This window comes from Cebus imitator, unplaced genomic scaffold (genome assembly GCF_001604975.1).
Source record: "Cebus imitator isolate Cc_AM_T3 unplaced genomic scaffold, Cebus_imitator-1.0 Scaffold211, whole genome shotgun sequence".
NCBI lineage: Eukaryota > Metazoa > Chordata > Mammalia > Primates > Cebidae > Cebus > Cebus imitator.
The window spans coordinates 2,811,087-2,833,005 of record NW_016107526.1 but is presented as its reverse complement, the minus strand read 5'-3'; the positions used below and the strand labels follow the sequence as shown (position 1 = coordinate 2,833,005).

The window sequence follows — 21,919 nt, the reverse complement described above, 5'->3', positions numbered from 1 at the left end:
TTGAAATTAGCTCTGTTAAGAATCTTCTCTTGTGTATTAAGAAATCAGTCTTAAGACTCACATTTTTCTTTACCTATTTATTATTTCAAAGGGAGATAAATAAATAAACAGCATTTTTTATGTCTACTATAGGCCCTGCCTGTATGGCACTATTATAGTATACCTATTGCATTTCTTTCCATCCTACTAGATCATGAACTATAAGTCACAATGTTATACTCCTAGTCCAGCATAATGCTTAAGACATGAGGGTACTAATAATTATTAGCTCCAAAATGAATAAAATATTTGTTTTATATTTCATTCTTTTTAGTTGAAAGATATTTCTAGTTGAAAGAAATAATTTAAAATACTTTTAATTATAAGAAAATAAGAAATAGTCTTCTAAGAAAATCACTTATAAACCTAAAAATAAAAGAATCCTGACTGTACTTCTTTCAAATCTCATTACTGATAATACATTGTTTCTATTCTGAGTTATATTTTGCCTACATGATATAGTCACAAATAAGTTTATCCCTTCTTCTAAATGCAGTTTATAATTTGTGCCATTATGTTTCAGTTAATTTTTAAATAATTAGTTTCATGCAAATATATACTTCAGTGATTTTCAATTCTTCATGAAGTAAGTATAATGTCTGTCTTTACAGAAGTAGTCATTGGGGACTTTGTACGAGTAATCTGAGAACTATACTCTTTAAATAGTTATGTGGTATTAATTGTGCTACTTAAAATAAACAATAATAATATCTATGGCCAAACATTGTGCCACTGTTCTGTATTAAAATATGTAGTCTTTAAGGCCAGATGCTATATCTTATTCTTTAATATATCTCCATTGACTGTTAACAGAACTTGATACATAAAACACTTTTGGCTTTCAAAAGCATGAAAATATCAAATATATATGTACAAAGCAAATTTCTGATATTAAATTTAGTATCATTATAAGAGGCAATTGAATAAAATTTCTGATCATGTTCACTGAATGTACAATACAATTTACCACTGTAAAAAGAAAACAGATGAGGGTTCCAAGCCGTTGTTTCAGAAACTGAATATTATATGCTTTATAGCTGAAACAATTTTAAACTGTTAAAGATCATCAATGAAAAAGCTTTTTTTGAAGCTTAATAAAAATCATAGTGAAACAAAGAACCTAGTTAACCTGTATAAAACAGCAGAATGTTATTTTGATCAGCTTTAAAAATACTTTAGATTTTCTATGTCTTAATGTAAGAGTAAAAACAAAAACCAACAAAAAACAAGATTAGGTGTTTAACACTATTTAAACCAACACACAAATGTTTACCTCAGTCCCAAATACAGGGCCCAAACACTTCAAAAATACGCTTTAAAGAATATGTAATATATATATTCCACCCTTGTGTACTTTTAATCCAGTTAGATGCTATGGCAACCTTTAAGTTTTGCTAGATTTCAAGTATTCTGTTAGTTTTCATGAAGCTTGCTTAAGAACAATAGTTATCATCCCATTTGCATGTATTAAACACACACACACACACACACACACACACACACATACACGCCCAAACTCACAAAGGAGGAAAAGAGGAAGGGAAGAGAAAATGAGAAGAATGGGAGAAGTGAAGAGGTGAAAACAGGAGAGAGCAGGGAGGAGCTAAGAAAACAGAGAAGGAAGAGTATCAAGGGAAAAAATAAGCCTGATAAATGCTCTTACCTTCACCTGCTTTTTCTGCTTGTTTTGATGCATTTTCTACTTTTTTTTGTTTTGCTGCTAAGAGTTCCCGTTTTAACTGTCTTGCTTCTTTTCTGAGCTCTTCACTATAAAGCAAAAAGAGTTATGTAAGTATATAATACAATGAGAGTAAAAGTTATTTAGCAAAACAGAATTGTTAGTATACTACATCTAAGAAAAATAAAGTGAATAATGTAATTTGTTTATTTTGTTTCTGTGTACATATACTTGTGGTATAGAAACACATTTAAAGGATTTTAAAAGTTCTAATTTTTTCATAATAGTAATACAAATAATTATTAAATATATCCCCTATCAAATTATAAGTGATAAATGACCCATTACCTTTCTAATTCACAAACAAATTTAACGGTCTAGTTTTAGTTTAATAATTTATGGAAATAGTAGATCAAAAAAAATTTTTAATATAAATATTACTTATTAAATATGGACATACACAAAAATTGGCTTCAAAACTGGTAGAATTCCTGAACTAGTACCAGTAACTACCATTTATTAAGTAATTATTACATGCTAGGGGTCATGCTAAAAACTTTTAAAACTCATTTGATTTTTAAAACCAAGTTTTTAACTCATTTAATACTATAGTTTGGCATATAATTTCCTTTTAATTTGCTGGTAGTTAAATCTATCAGGATGAGGTTTGATGATTAATACAATCATGTGTTAAAGACAAACTTAGAAGTAAAAGTTGACTTCACTACAAGGCACTACCTAAGTGACTTGTTTCTCCATGCCAGTTTTAGGTCAGCAGATTCAAATTCACACCTCATAAAGAATTATTAACTACTCATATTATAAACCCTTAGGGTTACTTGTGACTACTCAAGACTGTGCATATATTATCTATGAATGTACCCACTGTATTTTCAACAACATCTAGAGTAAATTATGGAAACTCAAAAACTATAAACCCAAGCAGGCACTCCACTCTGAAAATGGTTATCAAAGATATTCAAGCCAATGTTTAGTGTAATCTGAAGTCTAGATAATCACATATCTGATTTAACCTTTAGTGCTTCTTCCTTATCCCATATCCTATACTGTACCTTTTTACCAACTGCCTTGTATTAGAGTTACCAAACTGCTGGGCCTAATGACATGTATAACTTAGTTCTTTTCATCTTTTTTCCACATCAGACACACTTTGCATCTGCTTGGCCGCCAAGATCCTGAATTCTGAAACTTCCCTCAGTGATCAAAATCCACTACCTTTTTAACTTTTCAGCCTTTCATTCCTACTAAACTTGCATGTACTCCCATAATAATGAAAGCCAATTGCTTAACTGTAATTCATGATCCATCAGCCCCATTCTAGCCCTAATTGGCTATCTATCCATACCGGATGCTATGACCAGTCATTCCACTGATGACCTCATCAGCACCCATAATTTCCTTGACTTGTTTGTCCTATGGATATATCATAATCACCTGGAAGAGCTTGCTAGCAACATGTTGGGGAAGACAAACCTCCAGGGAATATAGTAACTTTAGATGTGGAATGCTGCCTGGAAATTTGCCCTTGTAACAAATTCCCCAGATGATTCCAGTATGTACTCAGGTTTGGGATCCAATGCTTTAGGATATTATTATAGAAATGATCTTCTCTCTTTTGCAATTTCAAGCACTTCCACTTCATTGATCCTTTTATTCAGCAAACAAACAGGCTCAAATTTCTCTGGACTCGGCTCAAATCAAGTGATTATTATCTTCATAAATGGACTTCATTCTTGAAAGAATAGTTTACATATACAGTCTGCTTTATCAACCTCTAACTTCTTAAATTCTTGCAATCTATCCCTTGTACACTCCACTGAAACTGCTTCTATATCAACCAAATTCAATGGCCTTTTCTCATTCCTCCTCTTCTTTTACGGCCTCTATCATTCAATGATGTTAATTACTCCTTCCTTCTCCTTTCTTCTTGGAATTCTATCCCAGTCAGGCTTAGATACCATTTTAGCATTTTAAATCTCCAATTATTCTCCTAGTTACTCTTTTTCTTCCCATATTATAATTGTTGACATTTTTCTCATCACTATTCTTTATACACTGGCATTTTAGTCTAATCTCAACATCAACTATCACTCCTATATAGGTTATTTCCAAATCTAAATGTTTTGCCTTGATTATCGTCCTCCATTTCTTATCTTTTATAAATTCTGTGTAGATTAACTCAGAAATTTAAGGTAAGACACATTCTGATATAGTTTAGCTATATCCCCACCCAAATCTCATTTTGAATTGTAGTTCCCATAATCCCCCCATATTGTAGGAGGGACCCGGTGGGAAATAATTGGATCATGGGGGCAGTTTTTCTCATGTGGTTCTCATGATAGTGAGTGAGTTCTCATGAGATCTGATGGTTTTATGAGTCTGGTATTTCCCCTGCTGGCAATCATTCTCTCTCGTGCCACACTGTGAAGAGGTGCCTTCTGCTATGATTGTAAGTTTCCTGAGGCCTCCCTGGCCATGCAGAACTGTGAGTCAATTAAACCTCTTTTCTTTATAAATTACCCAGTCTTGGGTATGTCTTTATTAGTAGTGTGAGAACAGACTAATACACATAAAATTTTAAGTTTCCTAGTAGCTAGATTTAAAAACTAAAAGGAAACATTAATTTTTACGTACTTAATACATCCAAAATATTACCATTTTAAAATGCAACCAATATAAAGAATATTAATGTGATATTCTACACTCTCTTTTTGTACTAAGTCTTTAAAATCCAGTGTGCATTTTACACTTATAGCAAATCTCAATTCAGACTAGCCTCATTTCAAGGACTCAACTCTAGAGAAACAGCAGGCTGGACATCTCAACATAATCACAAATTCTTTATGTCCAAACCTGAAATCCTCTCCTTATTGCCCACATTTGTTCATTCTTCCCTGAGTCTCTATTTGATCACGGAACCATAATATTTCTAATGATCAGAATTTAAATTTCCCTTGGACTCTCTTCCATTTTCTTTTATTGAATCAGTGTTGAGGTACATCATTTTCTAATCTCTCTCACATATAACAGCTCCTCTTGATTCTAACCGTCAATGCCCAGTTTGGGCTCTCATTACGTATTCTCAGATAAGTACAATTACTTCCTATTTCTTAAAGCTGTATGAACACAACTGTAGAAATTCCATATTTACTCAGCATGATATAAAAATGTAACTGGGTAGTCGCTGCACAGGGAACAGCAAACATATCTTCCATTTACTCCACCAAACATTCCTATCTTTTTATTATGCTGCATTTTATGGTTTTCAACTTGGTACGTAGTTCAGTCATTTAGATGATGTTTTCCAAAGACTAAGGTCTTTGAGGTAGAGATTATCTTGAGAGTTGAAGAGGAAATGTTGCATTTCTAGGCTAGGCAAACTAGTTATAAGAATAATTTGACATATACAAATAATGAGGCAAAGAAAGTATATACTGTTTAAGACACTACTTTACAGGGAGTAGAACATAGCTATTACAAGACTTAACTTTGGATTCAGAAAGAACTGATTTAAAAGCCAACTCTATCACTTATTAGCCAGGTGACCTGAGAATAGCTACTTAACTTCTCTGAAACTCAGTTTATTCAACTATAAGTTAGGGATAAGGTATGTAAAATATTGAGCACACTTTACATGTTCAACAAATGGTAACTATTATGATTTAGGTCATCTATTTAAAATAGTACCACTGTTAAGAGTTGTCTGTCATATGGGCATAGTTCTTTATTACATTATTTATCATAAATGAATGTTATCTCTACTGTATATAGCAACCAACTCTGTTCATTTTAAAAGGACAATGAATGCATAATGCTGGCTTCTAAAAATCTACCTTTAAATAGTCAAAGATTTAGACATACTATTGATGTAGCCATATAATATACAAACTGAGCAATGACAGATTATTAAAAATTGCTTCATTATGCTGACTTTTTCAAGTGATTGAAGATTTACAATGTTCTCAAAATCTTTGAGACTATTCAAGCAACACCAATTGTTAGTAGTAACTTTTGAAATAAAGTATAAGTTTTTAAATCAGTCTTTAGATTACAGTCTAATTTTAGGATTCCCAATCTTACATTCTCTTGAATATCATCCTATCCACTGGCATCAGAATATATTTAAATATGTTAAAATGAGAACTAAAATTGTAAGTTTGGCAGTATATGTCACCATATACTGCCAAACTATGAGCTTACTTTAGAGTCCAGGCAGCACTGTCTTGGCCTCCTCAAAGCCTAGTATCTGCTTAAATGGTAAAAGAAATGGCTTTTATAAACTGTTACTAACTCTAAGCCATTAATTGTTTTCCTCACAGTTACATTTCATTTGAATGTTAATATAGTTTGCATGACATCAGCATTTATCCACCAGATATTTCTGTATTGCATATATTTTTTATCTAGTAAATCTGCAATAAGTACTCCCTAATGGAAAAAAGAATTTCTTAAAAATAAATAATAAATAAATAAAATACCAGCAGCCTAGAAATAACAGTAGTTTTATATATTTAGTAATGGCAAAGAAATTACTAATTCATTTAGCAATTTTGGAACACCTAATATTTATATGGTAACATTCTGGGTACTGGCACAGAAATCAAGATGCTTAAGAAAGGGAACCTTACTTTGCTAGGTTCTTTAAATCAGTTACCTCCTCTATCACTTAATAATCTTTTTAATGAACTGTGATATGGTCATTATATAGGTAAGAAGGCTAAGGTTTATGAAGATCAAATAAACACCTCATTTGAAGACACATAGTGATTAAATGATAGAGCTAGAAACTAGAAATGGGACTATCTGAACTCCAGGTCTGTGCTCTTTCTATTACGTTCCATGGACATCTTGAGAAAGTCTTCAAGGAGCCTAAATCCCAAGGAGGGATATAAGCCATGTACATCAATAATAAAAACAGCACATAATAAAAAGCAGCAACTTCCATGACAAATAAATGACTGAAGCATTTTGAAATTCAGTGAAGGAAAGAGTACTGCAGGACAAATAAGGGATGGTCTCACAGAGGAAGCATGTGAACAGGGCCCTGAAAGGTAAGTAGGAATTAGCTATTTACAGACAGAATGAAGAGGCATCCAAGCAGTCTGTCTAAACCAAGACAGGGAGATGGAAAAACAGGGTGCATGCTAAAACATGAAGGTATTTGGCTATTGCATAAAATAATTTAAAGTGGGCAAGGTAACTAGTAATAAAAGACAGCGCTGGGAAAAGAATCTGGGATAAAGTATAAATACCAAGCATTTGTGAGTAGTGACAATATTTTCCTTCAATTTTTCTATACCTTTGGGCTTTTCTTTTTTTTTTGCAACCAATTTCTCAACTGCTCTTAGTGTCTTCATTTAACCCACTATCCACCCATTTTAATACCTTACTAGTAATCCACAGACTCCTTAAATGGCTCTCTCAAAAGTAACTTATGACCTCCTAATCACAAATTTCAATGGCTTCCTATTAGATTGTAACTTAGACCCTGAAAAGAATCCAGCTTTGTTGAACATCTTACCCCCCTTTGCCCCTCCCCTATCTCAGACATAGTGTTCTCATGAGATCATAGGACACTTATGATCTTATCCTACCTCTTTGATATTCTTTCCCTGATTCCATGGGTTCCACTTATCTACCTTTTGCTCTTCAAAATTAGATGCTTCTCAACCTTCTTTCCTCTCTATAAATTTCATCTACACTCAGGACTTCAATTCCCTCTGTCTTAATGCAGCCAACATATAAAATCAATATTATTAGTCTATGCTTTTTACACATTTTCATTCTCAAGATTAATGTTTCTGATCGTCAGATGAGTAATTGCACTAGACACACCACAAATGTATCAAATTTACCATTTTTAAAGTCAGATTGATAATGCAGGCTCCTCAACAAACACCAACCAATTTCTCTCTTTTCTATTTCTGATCCCACCTTCTAGTATCACTCCCTTACTTACTACATCTTTCCTTTTTCCTTTATAAAGTCTCTTTCTTTCTGTGGTTAGTGACAACAATCTAGTTTGGGCCATCAGGACTTCACCATTGCAAGAGTCTTCTACTTGGTCTATATGCCTCTGGTCTGACCTTTCTTCCATTCATTTTATAACATACATGCCAAATCCTGCAGTTCTACTCCCCTGATCTTCATAGCTCCCTAAATCCTACTGAATTATGTACTAATTTCTTTCCTAGGTAATTAAGTCTCTACCATGACCTAACTTAAAGCTACTTTATCTCCCACATATCTTCTATAGTTACCTTAAATTTCAGTCAAAACATACTAGTCATAATTACCTTGGCAAACTGAGCTTCAGTACACATAGTCCTTTGTTCATGCCATTACCGCTACTTAAAATGTTGTTTTTCCCCTATTTCTGTCCACTAATCTTCCTCATCTTGTAAGCCTTCATGGAGAAAGTGGCATTTGAGTATAGCTCTGGGGAAAGTTGTCAACTTCATTAATCCTCAGTTTTCACATCTATAAATTGTGTCTGTATTCAATATATGTAATACACAAAACTGATACAAAGATTTAGGATTAATATGAGTAGGCAGACAAGCAGGTGTTTTTTTTTTCTTCTCTATCTGTAACCCAGGACAGTGCTGACTAATAGGTGCTTAGAAGGCATTTATTTTTATATTCAAAATATACTACAACCAACTCATGACTTTTAAATTACATTAGCAATTTAAAGAATTAAAACTGTGAAAATTAATGATAAAGTGATACTAATTATTACACTAAAGATATCTACTCTAATGCCAGGGATAAACTGTTTTCTTCCTTTTAAAACTAATGTCAACTTATAGCATTCCAAATGATTAGACAAAGCATTTGGGTGGGGGTTGTGGGAAGAAATGTGTTTACCAAAAGACCTAGATTCAACATCATTATTTGGTCCATGAAAAGGCAAATAGTTCTCCTTCTTTGCCTCAGTTTCCTCATCTATTTTTACTTAGAAAAATAGTCTAAGTAAGGCAAAAAATGGTATTTCTGAAATACATAATCAAAATTATGAGTATAAAACGTTATGTCACACAGATCATTTTATTTTAATTCCTTTGGATTTAGCCTTTTAAAGCCCATTATGAATTAAAATTATTTCCTTAAATTATTTTCATTCACATCTAAGTAGTGAGATGCTGAATGTTGACCTTCATCCTAGAGACAAAAAAACTGAAGTACAGAAATAGCAAGAGACTTTTCAAAATTATCCAAGTCAATAATAGAATTTTAACATGACACGGACATCTTAATTCTTTTTTTTTTTCAGGTGACGCTTTTTAATCGGATGGTGTCTTTGGAGACTATCAAGAGTCATATGTGGGCCAGAGCAGCAAGCAAAAGCCCAGTACTCAGGGTGAGACCTCGGGGAAACAACGGGCTGGGTGGGAGGTCAGCGATGGCTGAAGAATCCCTGAGGATGGTTGTATTTAAACAGCTTCATCCTGCCAGGACCCCTGAAGAGCCGCAGACACATATTCTCCTGCGGAAATTCCTTCGGCCCCTCCACACTGTCATCATGGCTTTCAGTCTCCAGGTAAACATCCAGCAGCACACACAGCCGCTGCAGATGGTTGGTCAACAGCTGGTGGTTGGGCCAAGGGCCACACAGCTCCCTGCAGCAAACATTGATTTCGCTCTCCATGGCCTGAAAGTTGTCATTGTTGCTGTTTGTTTTCTCCCCTTTCCAGTTCAAACAGAGCTGAAAAATAGGTGCGATGGAGGAGTAGCCAGGGTTCAACACCACAGCAGCCTGCAGTGTGGCTCTGCCCCTTTCGATGACTGCTATGTAGTAGAGATTGGTGTCCCCAGCCAGCCCCGCCTCCACAATGTCTTTGGTAAAATGCAGCTCCATGTAATCCTCATGGGCAACTGTCATCCACTTCACCAGGCAAGAGACAACATTGGCAGGGAAGAGGTACTGGCAATCACTGGTAACTGGTGCAATGCCATGCTCTAGGGATGTAAACTGTTTGTGGAGGGCCAGGTGGGACTGCACCCTGGTCTTCCGAAGTTTCATGGTGATCTCCATGTGGCTGGTGCTCAGTGAGTGGCCAGAAATCACTGTTTGCTGGCGCTGCTCTTTGGGAAAGTGGAGGCCATCCAGCTTCTGTACCCACAAAAAGGAATGATCTAACTCAAGTACATAGTTGCTCAAAGTCAGGATGCCAACTTTATCAAACTGACACTGATTGGCTGGATTTGGAGTTTTCTTTCCATGATCCCTAGGATACAAGCAATTCAGGACTGAGTCAGGAGACAGCAAGTCACCTGCACTGATGGGGGTGATCAGCTCCATGGCAGTTGTCACTTTGGCTTTTACTGTCATGATATTGAGGTTCATGAGGTAGAAGAAAGTCAGGTGAAGCACACTGTCATCTTTACACTTCAGGTCAAGCATGACGGACAGTGGGTGACTCGTCTGCGTCTCCTTGTGTTTGTCATCCAACTGAACCCCCAGCGTGGGTCTCCAGCGTTTCGTGGTCTGCTCCTCCTCAGCATCCGAGTCACTCTCGTCATCTTGAGAGACCTCTGGAGGCTTGAACAGAGCCTTGGCTTCGTCCACTCTGCCTTCAGTTGCCACAGATAACTTAGTCTTATCACAGGCCTGCCCATATGCAGTGGCCTGAACAAAGAGGAAACAGAGGGGAGGCGGCAGGTGCCTGGCTGTCTCATCCTGTTTGTGAGCCTGGTCGGATGGCATAAACAGGTACTCCTGCACCGGAAGGGAAGCCTGCATGATGCTGTTGAGGCACAGCTGGAGGCTGCTCAGGGACTCTTTCTTCACCTCAGTTTCCTTGAGGATCTTCTCCTTGTTGGATAGGCATTCACGGTACTTCTCTGCCAGCCTTTTACATTGCTGCAGCTCCCAGTCCACACGTGCCGGTGTTTGCTGGTGAGGGTCTCCCACGGTGACTTCAGCCTTGCTGATATCTGGTGGAGCCTCCTTATAAAACTCCTTTAAACTGACCAAATCAATTTCTTCGTGCTTTGACTTAAACTCCAAACATTTGGTGATCTCCTTCTGTAGGTGCATCACCTCATACAATAGGTTCTGGAGCTGCCGGTGATAGGCATCCACTTTCTGCTTAGCCTTGTGTGTTTGATCTCTTCCTTTCTTCAACCTGGTGTGGGCTAATCGGTTAAGCTTTTTCAAAGTCATGAAATGCACACAGCTCTGGACCCTCTGTTCTTCTATTTCAATTGCCACATTCTTGCCACCCCCGCTCTTCAGGTCTTGGATCTCAGCCATCAGCCTCTGTAGCTCCTGGCAGATGTCTTGTATAACTCATAGTCTCCCAGGGTGCTGCAGATCCACCTCAGCCTCCTCACTGTAGTATTTACCTTCCTGCTTGGTGTCAGATGGATTCCGCTTTCCTTAGCTGGGGCTCCATTGCTTCGGATCACTTTGGGCTTCCGTTTTTTGCTTGATTCTGATGACAGGGTTGTTTCTTGATGTCAAGAGGAAACAGCAGAGACCTCACAGCTCTGTGAACCTGGGACTGGGGACATCTTAATTCTTTACTGTATGCATTTTCACTTAACCTGCTAATCACCTACTAAGTGAAAAGTAATTTTAGACTATTATCTTACCTTTAAGTTAAATGTTTTATTTATTTACAATTTTTATTGATTTATAATATTTGTATATCTTATCGGCTACATGTGGTATTTTGTTACATGCATAGAATATGTAATGGTAAAGTCAGGATATTAAGGATATCTATCACCTCAAGTGCTTAACATTTCTATGGGTTGGGTACATTTTGAATCTTCCCTTCTAGCTATTTTGAAATATGCAATCCATTATTGTTAACTATAGTCACCCTCCTCTGCTATTGAGCATTGGAACTTATTCTGTGTGTTTCTACTTATTATTCAATCTCTTTTCATCCCCCACAACACACAAACCCAGATGCCTCTGGTATCTATCATTCTACATTCTACCTCCATGAGATCAAGTTTTTCAGCTCCTACATATGATTGAGAATACAGTATTTGTCTTTCTGTGTCTGGCTTATTTCAGTTAACACAATGACCTCTTGTTCCATTCATGTTGCTGCAAATGATAGGATTTTATCCTTTTATGGCCAAGTAATATTTCATTGTGTATTTACACCACAGTTTCTTTTTCCATTCATTCATTGATGGACTCCTAGGTCAATTCCACAGCATGGCTATTGTGAATAGTCCTGCAATAAACAAGGGGGTATAGATATCCCTTTGATATAACAATTTCTTTTTCTTTAAATAAATATCCAGTAGAAGGATTTAAGCTGAATATATTCTATACAACAGGAGATACTATAAATAACTACATAAGAAACTTTTTATTACTACAGTGCCAATATATTTACAATTTTTATCAGACTGTTCATATTACTTGATTACAGTAGTTTTTTTAAATCCTGCAATTTTTTTTTTTAACTGTGCAACTTTTGAACATGAGATTGAGGATTTAAAATGGCAATGTCAAGTATCTTGCATAACTGTCAGTCAGTTTTCATTTTTTCCCAGATGCTCTTTTCATTTTCTCCAGTTTCTAGGAATGTGCCTTAGGAAAATTTTTAGTTATACCTATTATTTTTGCTTACGTCATGAGAAATATTATTTTAATGTAAGGGTGATGAAGTCAAGCACAGATCTTCTCTAATATTCACATTTTAAAAATTGATAAAGATGATCAAGATCTGAGTATTTGACATGCTGTTGAAGAAATCTTAAATCTACATAAGTGGGATATGTGTAAGTTTCTTAAATATGACGGTAAATGAATTTGCTTAGAGGCCTTGTTAAACAAGCTGATGGTTAAACACATGCCCATTACAGATCATTGTTTCTTGGACCTTGGATGTAGCACTTGCAGGTAGTTTAAGCCTGCTATTTCCCAACATCTGATAAGACAAGGAACTGATTGAAAAACAAACAGTATACCCTTCATGGTCTTTAATCTGCTGCTTTAATCACAAAGATACCCAATCTGTAGTGAAACAGCTCAGCTATTGATGAAATCATAAAATAGCTGTAATAAAAGCCCATCGTATATATTAAAATTATAGATGTTTTGCACAATTTTTAGACTTACGGTATCATCAGCTATAGCAGAGATGTAGGTTTACTATATTTCAAAAAGTGCCAAAATATACTGTAGTTTATACATATATTTTGAAAGTATGTACTTACATCATGCAAATATCTAACAAAAGTTAATCAATGAAACTCAACTGTGTGTTCAAAGCTCTGTTTTACCTATTACTAGCAGTACAGCATTGGACAACTAAGTTAACCAATCTAAGCCTCATTTTACTCACATAGAAATGAAAAGAATAGTAGGTTGCTGTAAGAAAGAACTAAGATTCTATGGAAATTACTTAGCATACTTAACAGAGTACTTGGCCCAAGAAAATACTAAATAGAAATTTGCTTCTCTTATTATGATTGTTCTCACCTTCACAACTACTACTATTCATGTCCTTGCTATTTACAGAATCTATTACTGACAAAATAAGATCTCAGTCTAACAAAAGAGATTAAGAAAGCAAGTTTTTCCATTGTTTCCATGGATACACAGATTTCAAAAGCACAGATTAGTTTTTGTGTTTGGGGCATTGCTTAAATTAAATATATGCTATGAAAGTGAGAAACATAATAGTTTTAAAAAACTAAAAATTACAAAATTCCCGTATCCTAATTCTGGTCACTAAATGCTTGAAACTGAATTGATTATTTTCTTTCATTATAACCTAGTTGAAAAGATAAGGAATAAGTGAGTTAACAAAGACATGCATGCATACATACTTAGAAATTCTATGAGGGACGTTAACAGAGAACCTATCTTACTTTAGTCTAAGTGATCCTGAAAGGTATCTATCAAAAGATAACATTTAATCTGAGAGCTAATGTTCTATGTGCCCTTTATAATCTGCTACACCACTACTTATGAATAGAAAGACTATATCCCTATCTTTAAATATATTGCAATTTAGAAAGAAAAGGAGAAATCTAAATACACTTGTATATAGTCTTTAAACTTACAATCTTACTCTTTTCACATGAAAGATCACATATATTTTTAATGAAAAGGTTAGAAATCTAATGTAGATTACCCCAATCTTTGTAAGATCGCTTTTAAATCTTAAAAACTTTTATTCTTTTTCAAAACACACTAAACAACAATGTATCTTAAACAAAATCATAAAGTGTCCATAATATCAGCAGGTGATGTTGCTATTCTGTCTAAGTACCAAGCAAAAATCTCAGAATCAAACATGTTATTTCATAACAAAAATGTGGCTTGGCCAAAATTTCACAGAAATGGAGTACATTTGCCGTGGCAGAAATCCAGTCTTTAGCCAAATGTCTATTTGACAATCCAACTATACAAATGATATTACTTAAATATGAAAAACAAATTAGGTTTCCATTTCTAGTAAGGCAGCATACTGGATAACCTGAAACTCTCTTGTGACGCAACACATAGAAGTGCTGAATAAGAGTACATTTTTAAAAACACCTTAAAAAAAAAGTCCACGTCGAGATGTGTTCACAGCCGAATTTTACCAGATGTACAAAGAGGAGCTGATACCATTCCTTCTGAAAATATTCCAAAATAATACAAAAAGAAGGAATCCTTCCTAACTCATTTTACGACACCAATATCATCCTGATTCCAAAACCCGGCAGAGACTCAACAAGAAAAGAAAACTACAGGCCAATATCCATGATGAACATTGATGCAAAAATCTTCAAACGGAATGCAACAGCACATCAAAAAGCTTATCCATCACGATCAAGTATGCTTCATCCCGGGGATGCAAGGCTGGTTCAACATACGCAAATTTATAAACATAATCCATCACATAAACAGAACCAAAGACAAAAACCACATGATTATCTCAATAAATGCAGAGAAGGCCTTCAACAAAATTCAACAGCCCTTTATGCTTAAAACTCTCAATAAACTAGGTATTGATGGAATGTATCTCAAAATAATAAAAGCTATTTACAACAAACGCACAGCAAATAACATACTACATGGGCAAAAACTGGAAGCATTCCCTTTGAAATCTGGCACTAGACAAGGGTGCCCTCTCTCACCATTCCTATTCAACATAGTATTGGAAGTTCTAGCGAGAGCAATCATGCAAGAGAAAGAAATAAAGGGTATTCAATTAGGAAATGAGGAAGTCAAATTGTCTTTATTTGCGGATGGCATCATTGTACATTTATAAAATCCTATCGTCCCAGCTCAAAATCTCAAGATGATAAGCAACTTCAGCAAAGTCTCAGGATACAAAATCAATGCGTAAATATCACAAGTATTCCTATACACCAATAACAGACAGAGAGCCAAATCATGGGTGAACTCACATTCACAACTGCTACAAAGAGAATAAAATACCTAGGAATGCAACTAACAAAGGACGTGAAGGACCTCTTCAGGGAGAACTACAAACCACTGCTCAAGGAAATAAGAGAGGACACAAACAGATGGAAAAACATTCCATGCTCATGGTTAGGAAGAATCAATATTGTGAAATTGGCCATACTGCCCAAAGTAATTTATGTATTCAATGCTGTCCTCATAAAGCTACCATTGACCTTCTTCACAGAACTGGAAAAAAACCATCTTAAATTTCATATGGAACCAAAAAAGAGCCTGCATAGCCAAAACAATCCTAAGCAAAAAGAACAAAACTGGAGGCATTATACTACCTGACTTCAAAATATACTGCAAGGCTCTAGTAATCAAAACAACCTGGTAATGGTACCAAAACAGACATATAGACCAATGGAACAGAACAGAGGCCTTGGAAGTAATGCTACACACCTACAACCATCTGATCTTTGACAAACCAGACAAAAATAAGCAATGGGGAAAGGATTCCCGGTTTAATAAATAGTGTTGGGAAAACTGGCTAGCCATGTGCAGAAAGCTGAAACTGAACCCCGTACTTACATCTTCTACAAAAGTTAACTCCAGATAGATTAAAAATTTAAGGATAAGACCTAACACCATAAAAACCATAGAAGAAAATCCAGGCAATATCATTCAGGACGTAGGCATAGGCAAGAACTTCATGACAAAAACACCAAAAGCAATGGCAACAAAAGTCAAAACTGACAAATGGGATCTAATTAAACTTAAGAACTTTTGCCCAGCAAAAGAAATAATCATTAGAGTGAACCTGAAACCAACAGAATGGGAAAAAATTTTTGGAAGCTACCTATCTGACAAAGGGCTAATATCCAGAATCTACAAAGAACTAAAACAAATTTACAAGAAAAAAACAAACAACCATATCAAAAAGTAGGTGAAGGATATGAACAGACACTTTGCAAAGGAAGACATATATGAGGCCAACAAACATCTGAAAAAATGTTCATCATCACTGGTCATTAGAGAAACGCAAATCAAAACCACATTGAGATACCATCTCATACCAGTTAGAATGGCGATTATTAAAAAGTATGAAGACAACAGATGCTGGGGAGGATGTGGAGAAATAGGAACACTTTTACACTGTTTTTGGGAGTGTAAATTAGTTCAACCATTGTGGAAGACAGTGTGGTGATTCCTCAAGGACCTAGAAATAGAAATACCATTTGACCCAGCAATCCCATTACTGGGTATATACCCAAAGGATTATAAATCGTTCTATTATAAAGACACATGCACACACATGTTCATTGCAGCACTGTTTACAATAGCAAAGACTTGGAACCAACCCAAATGCCCATCAATGACAGACTGGATAAAAAAAATGTGGCACATATACACCATGGAATACTATGCAGCCATAAAAAGGATGAGTTCATGTCCTTTGCAGGGACATGGATGAATCTGGAAACCATCATTCTCAGCAAACTGACACAAGAACAGAAAACCAAACACTGTAATTTCTCAGTCATAAGTGGGTGTTGAACAATGAGAACACATGGACACAGGAAGGGGAACATCACACGCTGGAGTCTGCTGGGGGGTGGGGGGCTAGGGGAGGGAGAGCAGGGGGTAGAGAGATTGGGGAGGGATAACATAGGAGAAATATCTAAAGTAGGCAAAGGGGGGATGTAGGCAGCAAACCACCATGGCATGTGTATACCTCTGTAACAATCCTGCAAGATCTGCACATGTACCCCAGAACTTAAAATATAATACAACAAACAAAAACGTATTAACATGCCTATAAACAACAGAATTAATCTATATATGAATATAGACTTAAATGCAAAAATGAAATTAAATATTGAAATTAAACCTAAAAAAAAAAAAAAACCTTAAATACATATGTTTAGCTCACTAGAAATCAAGGGAATTATGCATGGTTTGAAAAATGAGGAAGGGGATTGAAAACCAGAGCAATAAGCATTGGGATTATTATTTGAACACTCTGAGTTACCGGCCTCAGTAACCTAGAAATGCAGATTTTAATAATCACAAGGGTAGAACTAGTACTCTTGCACACAAAGCTAGGCATTTCCACTTATTTAAAGGATAGAAATAAACAAATCTACTAATAAACACAGGAAGACCACAAAGAAGCTTGTCTGTCTCAGGTCCAAGCAGGTAAGAAGGCTTATTAATAATAACACTAATTAATAAGCTCAGGTATCTAGGGAGTACTTTTAATTAAAATAATCAGTGATCTGTAGTATTCTATTGCACCTGTTAGAACCAAAGGTTAAGTCCTCTCTGAAGGAAGGTGTCCTCAGGCCATATTTCTCAGAACTCTGAAAAGGTGATAATACAGTTTATTTATCCCCTCCAAATCTCAAGTTGAAATTTAATCCTGTATTGGAGGTAGGGCCTGGGAGGTGTTTGGGTCATGGTGGTGGATCCCTCATGAACAGTGGTGCCATTGTCACTGTAATAAATGAGTTCTCTATTTGTTCCTGTGAGAACTGATAAAGAGAGCCTGGTAGCCTCTCCCTCTCTCGTTTTCTCTCACTGTCTGCTTATTTTCACCTTTCACCATGAGTGGAAACTTCCCGGGGCCCTCATCAGAAGCAGATAACAGCACCATGTTTCTTGTACAGCGTCATAGTTATACAGCCTGTATAACTATGAGCCAAATTAATCTCTTTTCTTTATAAATTATCTAACTTCAGGTATTCCTTTACAGAAAGATAAATGGATGAATTCTAAAAATATATTAGCACTCAATAAAATGATTTTGTAATATGTAAGGAAAAAAGGTATTGTAGTAAGAATCAGTGGAACAACAACTAATAGAACCTGACACTCGAACCTTCAGATACTGCAAAAATAAAACGTGGTTCATTATATAAAGAGAATGAGAGAGAGGGAATAAAAAAACTGAATAAGAGGCCTATAACTAAAATGAGAACAAGGCCGGATACAGTGGCTCACACCTGTAATCCCAGCACTTTGGGAGGCCGAGACGGACAGATCATGAGGTCAGGAATTGAGACTATCTTGGCTAACATGGTGAAACCCCGTCTCTATTAAAAATACAAAAAATTAGATGGGCGTGGTGGCAGGTACCTGTAATCCCAGCTACTTGGGAGGCTGAGACAGGAGAATTGCTTGAACCTGGGAGGCAGAGGTTGCAGTGAACCGAGATCCTGCCACTGCACTCCAGCCTGGCGACAGAGGGAGACTCCATCACAAAAACGACAACAACAACAACAACAAAAACCACACGTTCTAGAAAGTATAAATAGAATAATTAAAGTCAAATTCAGTGAAGAGTTGAATAGCTGAAAAAACATAGCTGAAGAGAGAAAATTTGTGGACTAGGAGATATATCTGAAAACACACATAACATAGGATGAAAAACACAAAAATAAGCACAAGTGTGAGAGCTCAAAAGACATGGAAGACATAGTGAGAAGGTCTACTACGTGTATAAATGGAATTGCAGAAAGAAAAAATTGAAAGACTGAGATTGAGGCAATATATGAATTAATAACATCAAATAATTTTCCAGAATTTATGAAAAACACGAGTCCTCAAATTCAGGAAGATCAATGAATTCTAAGCAGATAAGTAAAAAGAAAATCCTCATGTAGACATATCATAGTAAAAATGCAGAGTATCAAAGAAAAGGTGGTCTGAAACCAACCAGCATAAATTAATTAGAATAAATCATTTAAAATTAAGCTCACGTTTTTCTTTGACAGAGAAAGAAGTAAACAATTTAATTCAATTAATTAAAAAGAAACTCACTTTCACTTTCTTTATTAATTATCTACTATTATCTTTCAATAAACTTCCCATTCACAGGCTTCATGTTTTTCTTATGAAATTGTTTATATAGTATCCATCATAAATTTGTTATATTTTCATGCAAATATTTTTCCAGTCTATTGTCCTTCTTATTGAAATTGTTATGTTTTATTACATAAAAATATGTGCTTTAAATTTTTATACAGTGAAAACCTTTTATGTAAAGTTCTTTATCCATTCGAAAGGACATAATAAATATATTTATTTCTGATTTTTAAATCCGTAGCCTAATAGCACTGATGTAGTGCCACAGCATACCTTATTTTAGAGTCCTATATTATAATATATAAAGATTTTTTATATATGGTAGCCTACATTCTGAATATTGCAATGTGTATTCTTCGATTTCATTAGCCTAAGTTTCTACCATTGAGTCAGTGGCATCTGGGAAGCCTACATTTATGCTACAACTAATTACATTTACATTCTTGCCCATTTGTTTTCTGTAACATCTCAGAATAATTCTGTAGATTTAAAAACATTATCAGAACTATAGTGAAACTCTACTAACCTGAAGATTTACAACTAGTAATGTCACATTCTTTTCCTATTAAATCAACTAAAAAGCTTTTATAATATTTTTCCTTTCCACAAATGTAAAACTCAGTTTAAAAACAAAAAAAAAAACCTTATATGATTTTTGTTACTATTATACTTCCAACTTGTTTAGTGTACAGTCAGACCTCCATATATGTGGGTTCTGCATCTGTGGATTTAACCACTCACAGATTGAAAATATTCAAGAAAAAAAAGTGCATCTGTACTGAACATATAGAGACTTAGACTATTTCCTTGTCATTATTCCCTCAACAATACAATATTACAACTATTTACGCAGTATTTTTTTGCGGGGTTGGGGGGGACAGTCTCGCTCTGTTGCCCAGGCTGGATGGAGTGCAGTGGCACGATCTGAGCTCACTGCAACCTTTGCCTCCTGGGTTCAAGCAATTCTTCTGCCTCAGCCTCCTGAGTAGCAGGTACTACACGTACGTGCCACTACAGCCGACTAACTTTTGTATTTTTAGTAGAGACAGGGTTTCACCATATTGGCCAAGCTGGTCCTGAAGTCCTGCTCTTTTGATCCGCCCACCTCAGCCTCCCAAAGTGCTGGGATTACAGGCATGAGCCACAGTGCCTGGCACTGTATTAGGTTTTATAAGTAATCTATATATAATTTTAGGGATCTGCCAGTGACATCACCCACATCATGCTGGCTGAACAGAGGCCCAAAAACCTGCCCACCCACCTGGCCCACCATTGCTACCATCAGCATTTGAGTAAGCCATCTGCAGGCCCAAGAATCAGCCCACTGAGACCTGCTAACAATGGTGCCAGTGTATACCACCTTAGGACCAAGTAAAGGCATGCTCAGCCCACTGCTACACCAATGAGGCCCAAAAGCTGGCTTACTTAGTGTTCCAGTCTCCCACAAAACTTTACCACAGCCTGCACTACTAACTGCACCCTAAACCACTGATGAAATCACAGACACTATTGACAATGCTTACAGCCAAATAAGTCACACACAGATTACACTACTGTACATACCCAGAATCAAAGCCAAGCACCCTACTCAGCCACCAACATAGTTATATCCACAAGAAAAAGTCCTCCTTATAGAAGTAAATTCAAAAACTTGGAAGTAGTGGCTATTGCATCAGATGTACAGCATCAACATAAGGACACAGGAAACATGAAAAAGAAGGGGAATAGTGCACTTTCAAAAGAACACTGTAATTCTCTAGCAACATATTACAATAAAAAATCAATTTAAAAAATTCCAGAAAAAGAATTAAAAATTTTGATACCAGGCTGGGCACAGTGGCTCACACCTGTAATCAATCCCAGCACTTCAGGAGGCCGAGGCAGGCAGATCACGAGGTCAGGGAATTGAGATCATCCTGGCCAACATGGTGAAGCCCTGTCTCTACTAAAAATACAAAAATTAGCTGGGTGTGGTGGCGCGTGCCTATGATCCCAGCTACTCGGGAGGCTGAGGCAGGAGAATCGCTTGAACCAGGGATGAGAAAGTTACAGTGAGCTGAGATCACACCACTGCACTCCAGCCTGGGCGAGAGTGAGACTCCATCTCAAAAACAAACAAACAAACAAACAAACAAACAAACAAACAACTTAATACCAAAGAAGCTCACTGAAATAAAAGAAAATTCAAAAACACAATACGAAGAAATCAGAAAAAGAATTCAGGATATAAATGAGAAATTATATCTATCAAAGAGATAGATATTATAGAAAAAGAATTGAACAAAAATTCTGGGACTGAATAATTCATTCAATGCAATACAAAATACATTCAAAATCATCAACAGCCTGGGAGTGGTGACTCATGCTTGTAATCCCAGCACTTTGGGAGGCTGAGGTGGGCAGATCACCAGAGGTCAGGAGTTCAAGACAAGCCTGGCTAACATGGCAAAACCCTGTCCCTAACAAAAATACAAAATTTGCCAGACATGGTGGTGCATGTCTGTAATCTCAGCTACCCAAGAGGCTGAGGCAGGAGAATTGCTTGAACATGGGATGTGGAGGTTGCAGTGAGCTGAGATTGTGCCACTGCACAACATCCTGGGTGACAGAGCAAGACTCTGTCTAAAAAAGCAAAAACAAAACAAAACAAAATTGGCTGGACACGGTGGCTCACACCTGTAATCTCAGCACTTTGAGAGGCTGAGGAGGGCAGATAACCTGAGGTCAGGAGTTTGAGACCAGCATGGCCAACAGGGTAAAACCTCGTCTTCACTAAAAATACAAAAATTAGCGGGATGTGGTGGCACGCACCTGTAATCCTAGCTACTCAGGAGGCTGAGAAGAATCACTTAAGCCTGGAAGGCAGGGGTTGCAGTGAGCTGAGATTGCGCCACTGCACTCCTGGGTGACAGAGTAAGATTTCATCTCCAAAAAAAAAA

General features: G+C 36.2%; 1 protein-coding gene across 1 annotated transcript in view; it reads right to left on the bottom strand.

Moving 5' to 3' along the window:
- Positions 1–1,556: 1,556 nt before the first annotated feature.
- The window catches only part of CWC27 (CWC27 spliceosome associated cyclophilin), a 122,880-nt gene continuing 102,517 nt past the window's right edge, over positions 1,557–21,919 (bottom strand). The window contains exons 12-13 of the mRNA XM_017548584.2: positions 10,501–10,604; positions 1,557–1,806 (exon numbers count right to left, since the gene is read on the bottom strand). Of these exons, the coding sequence (XP_017404073.2) occupies positions 1,668–1,806; positions 10,501–10,604 (243 nt within the window). The 3' untranslated portion in view covers positions 1,557–1,667. The remainder of the gene's footprint in view (positions 1,807–10,500; positions 10,605–21,919) is intronic.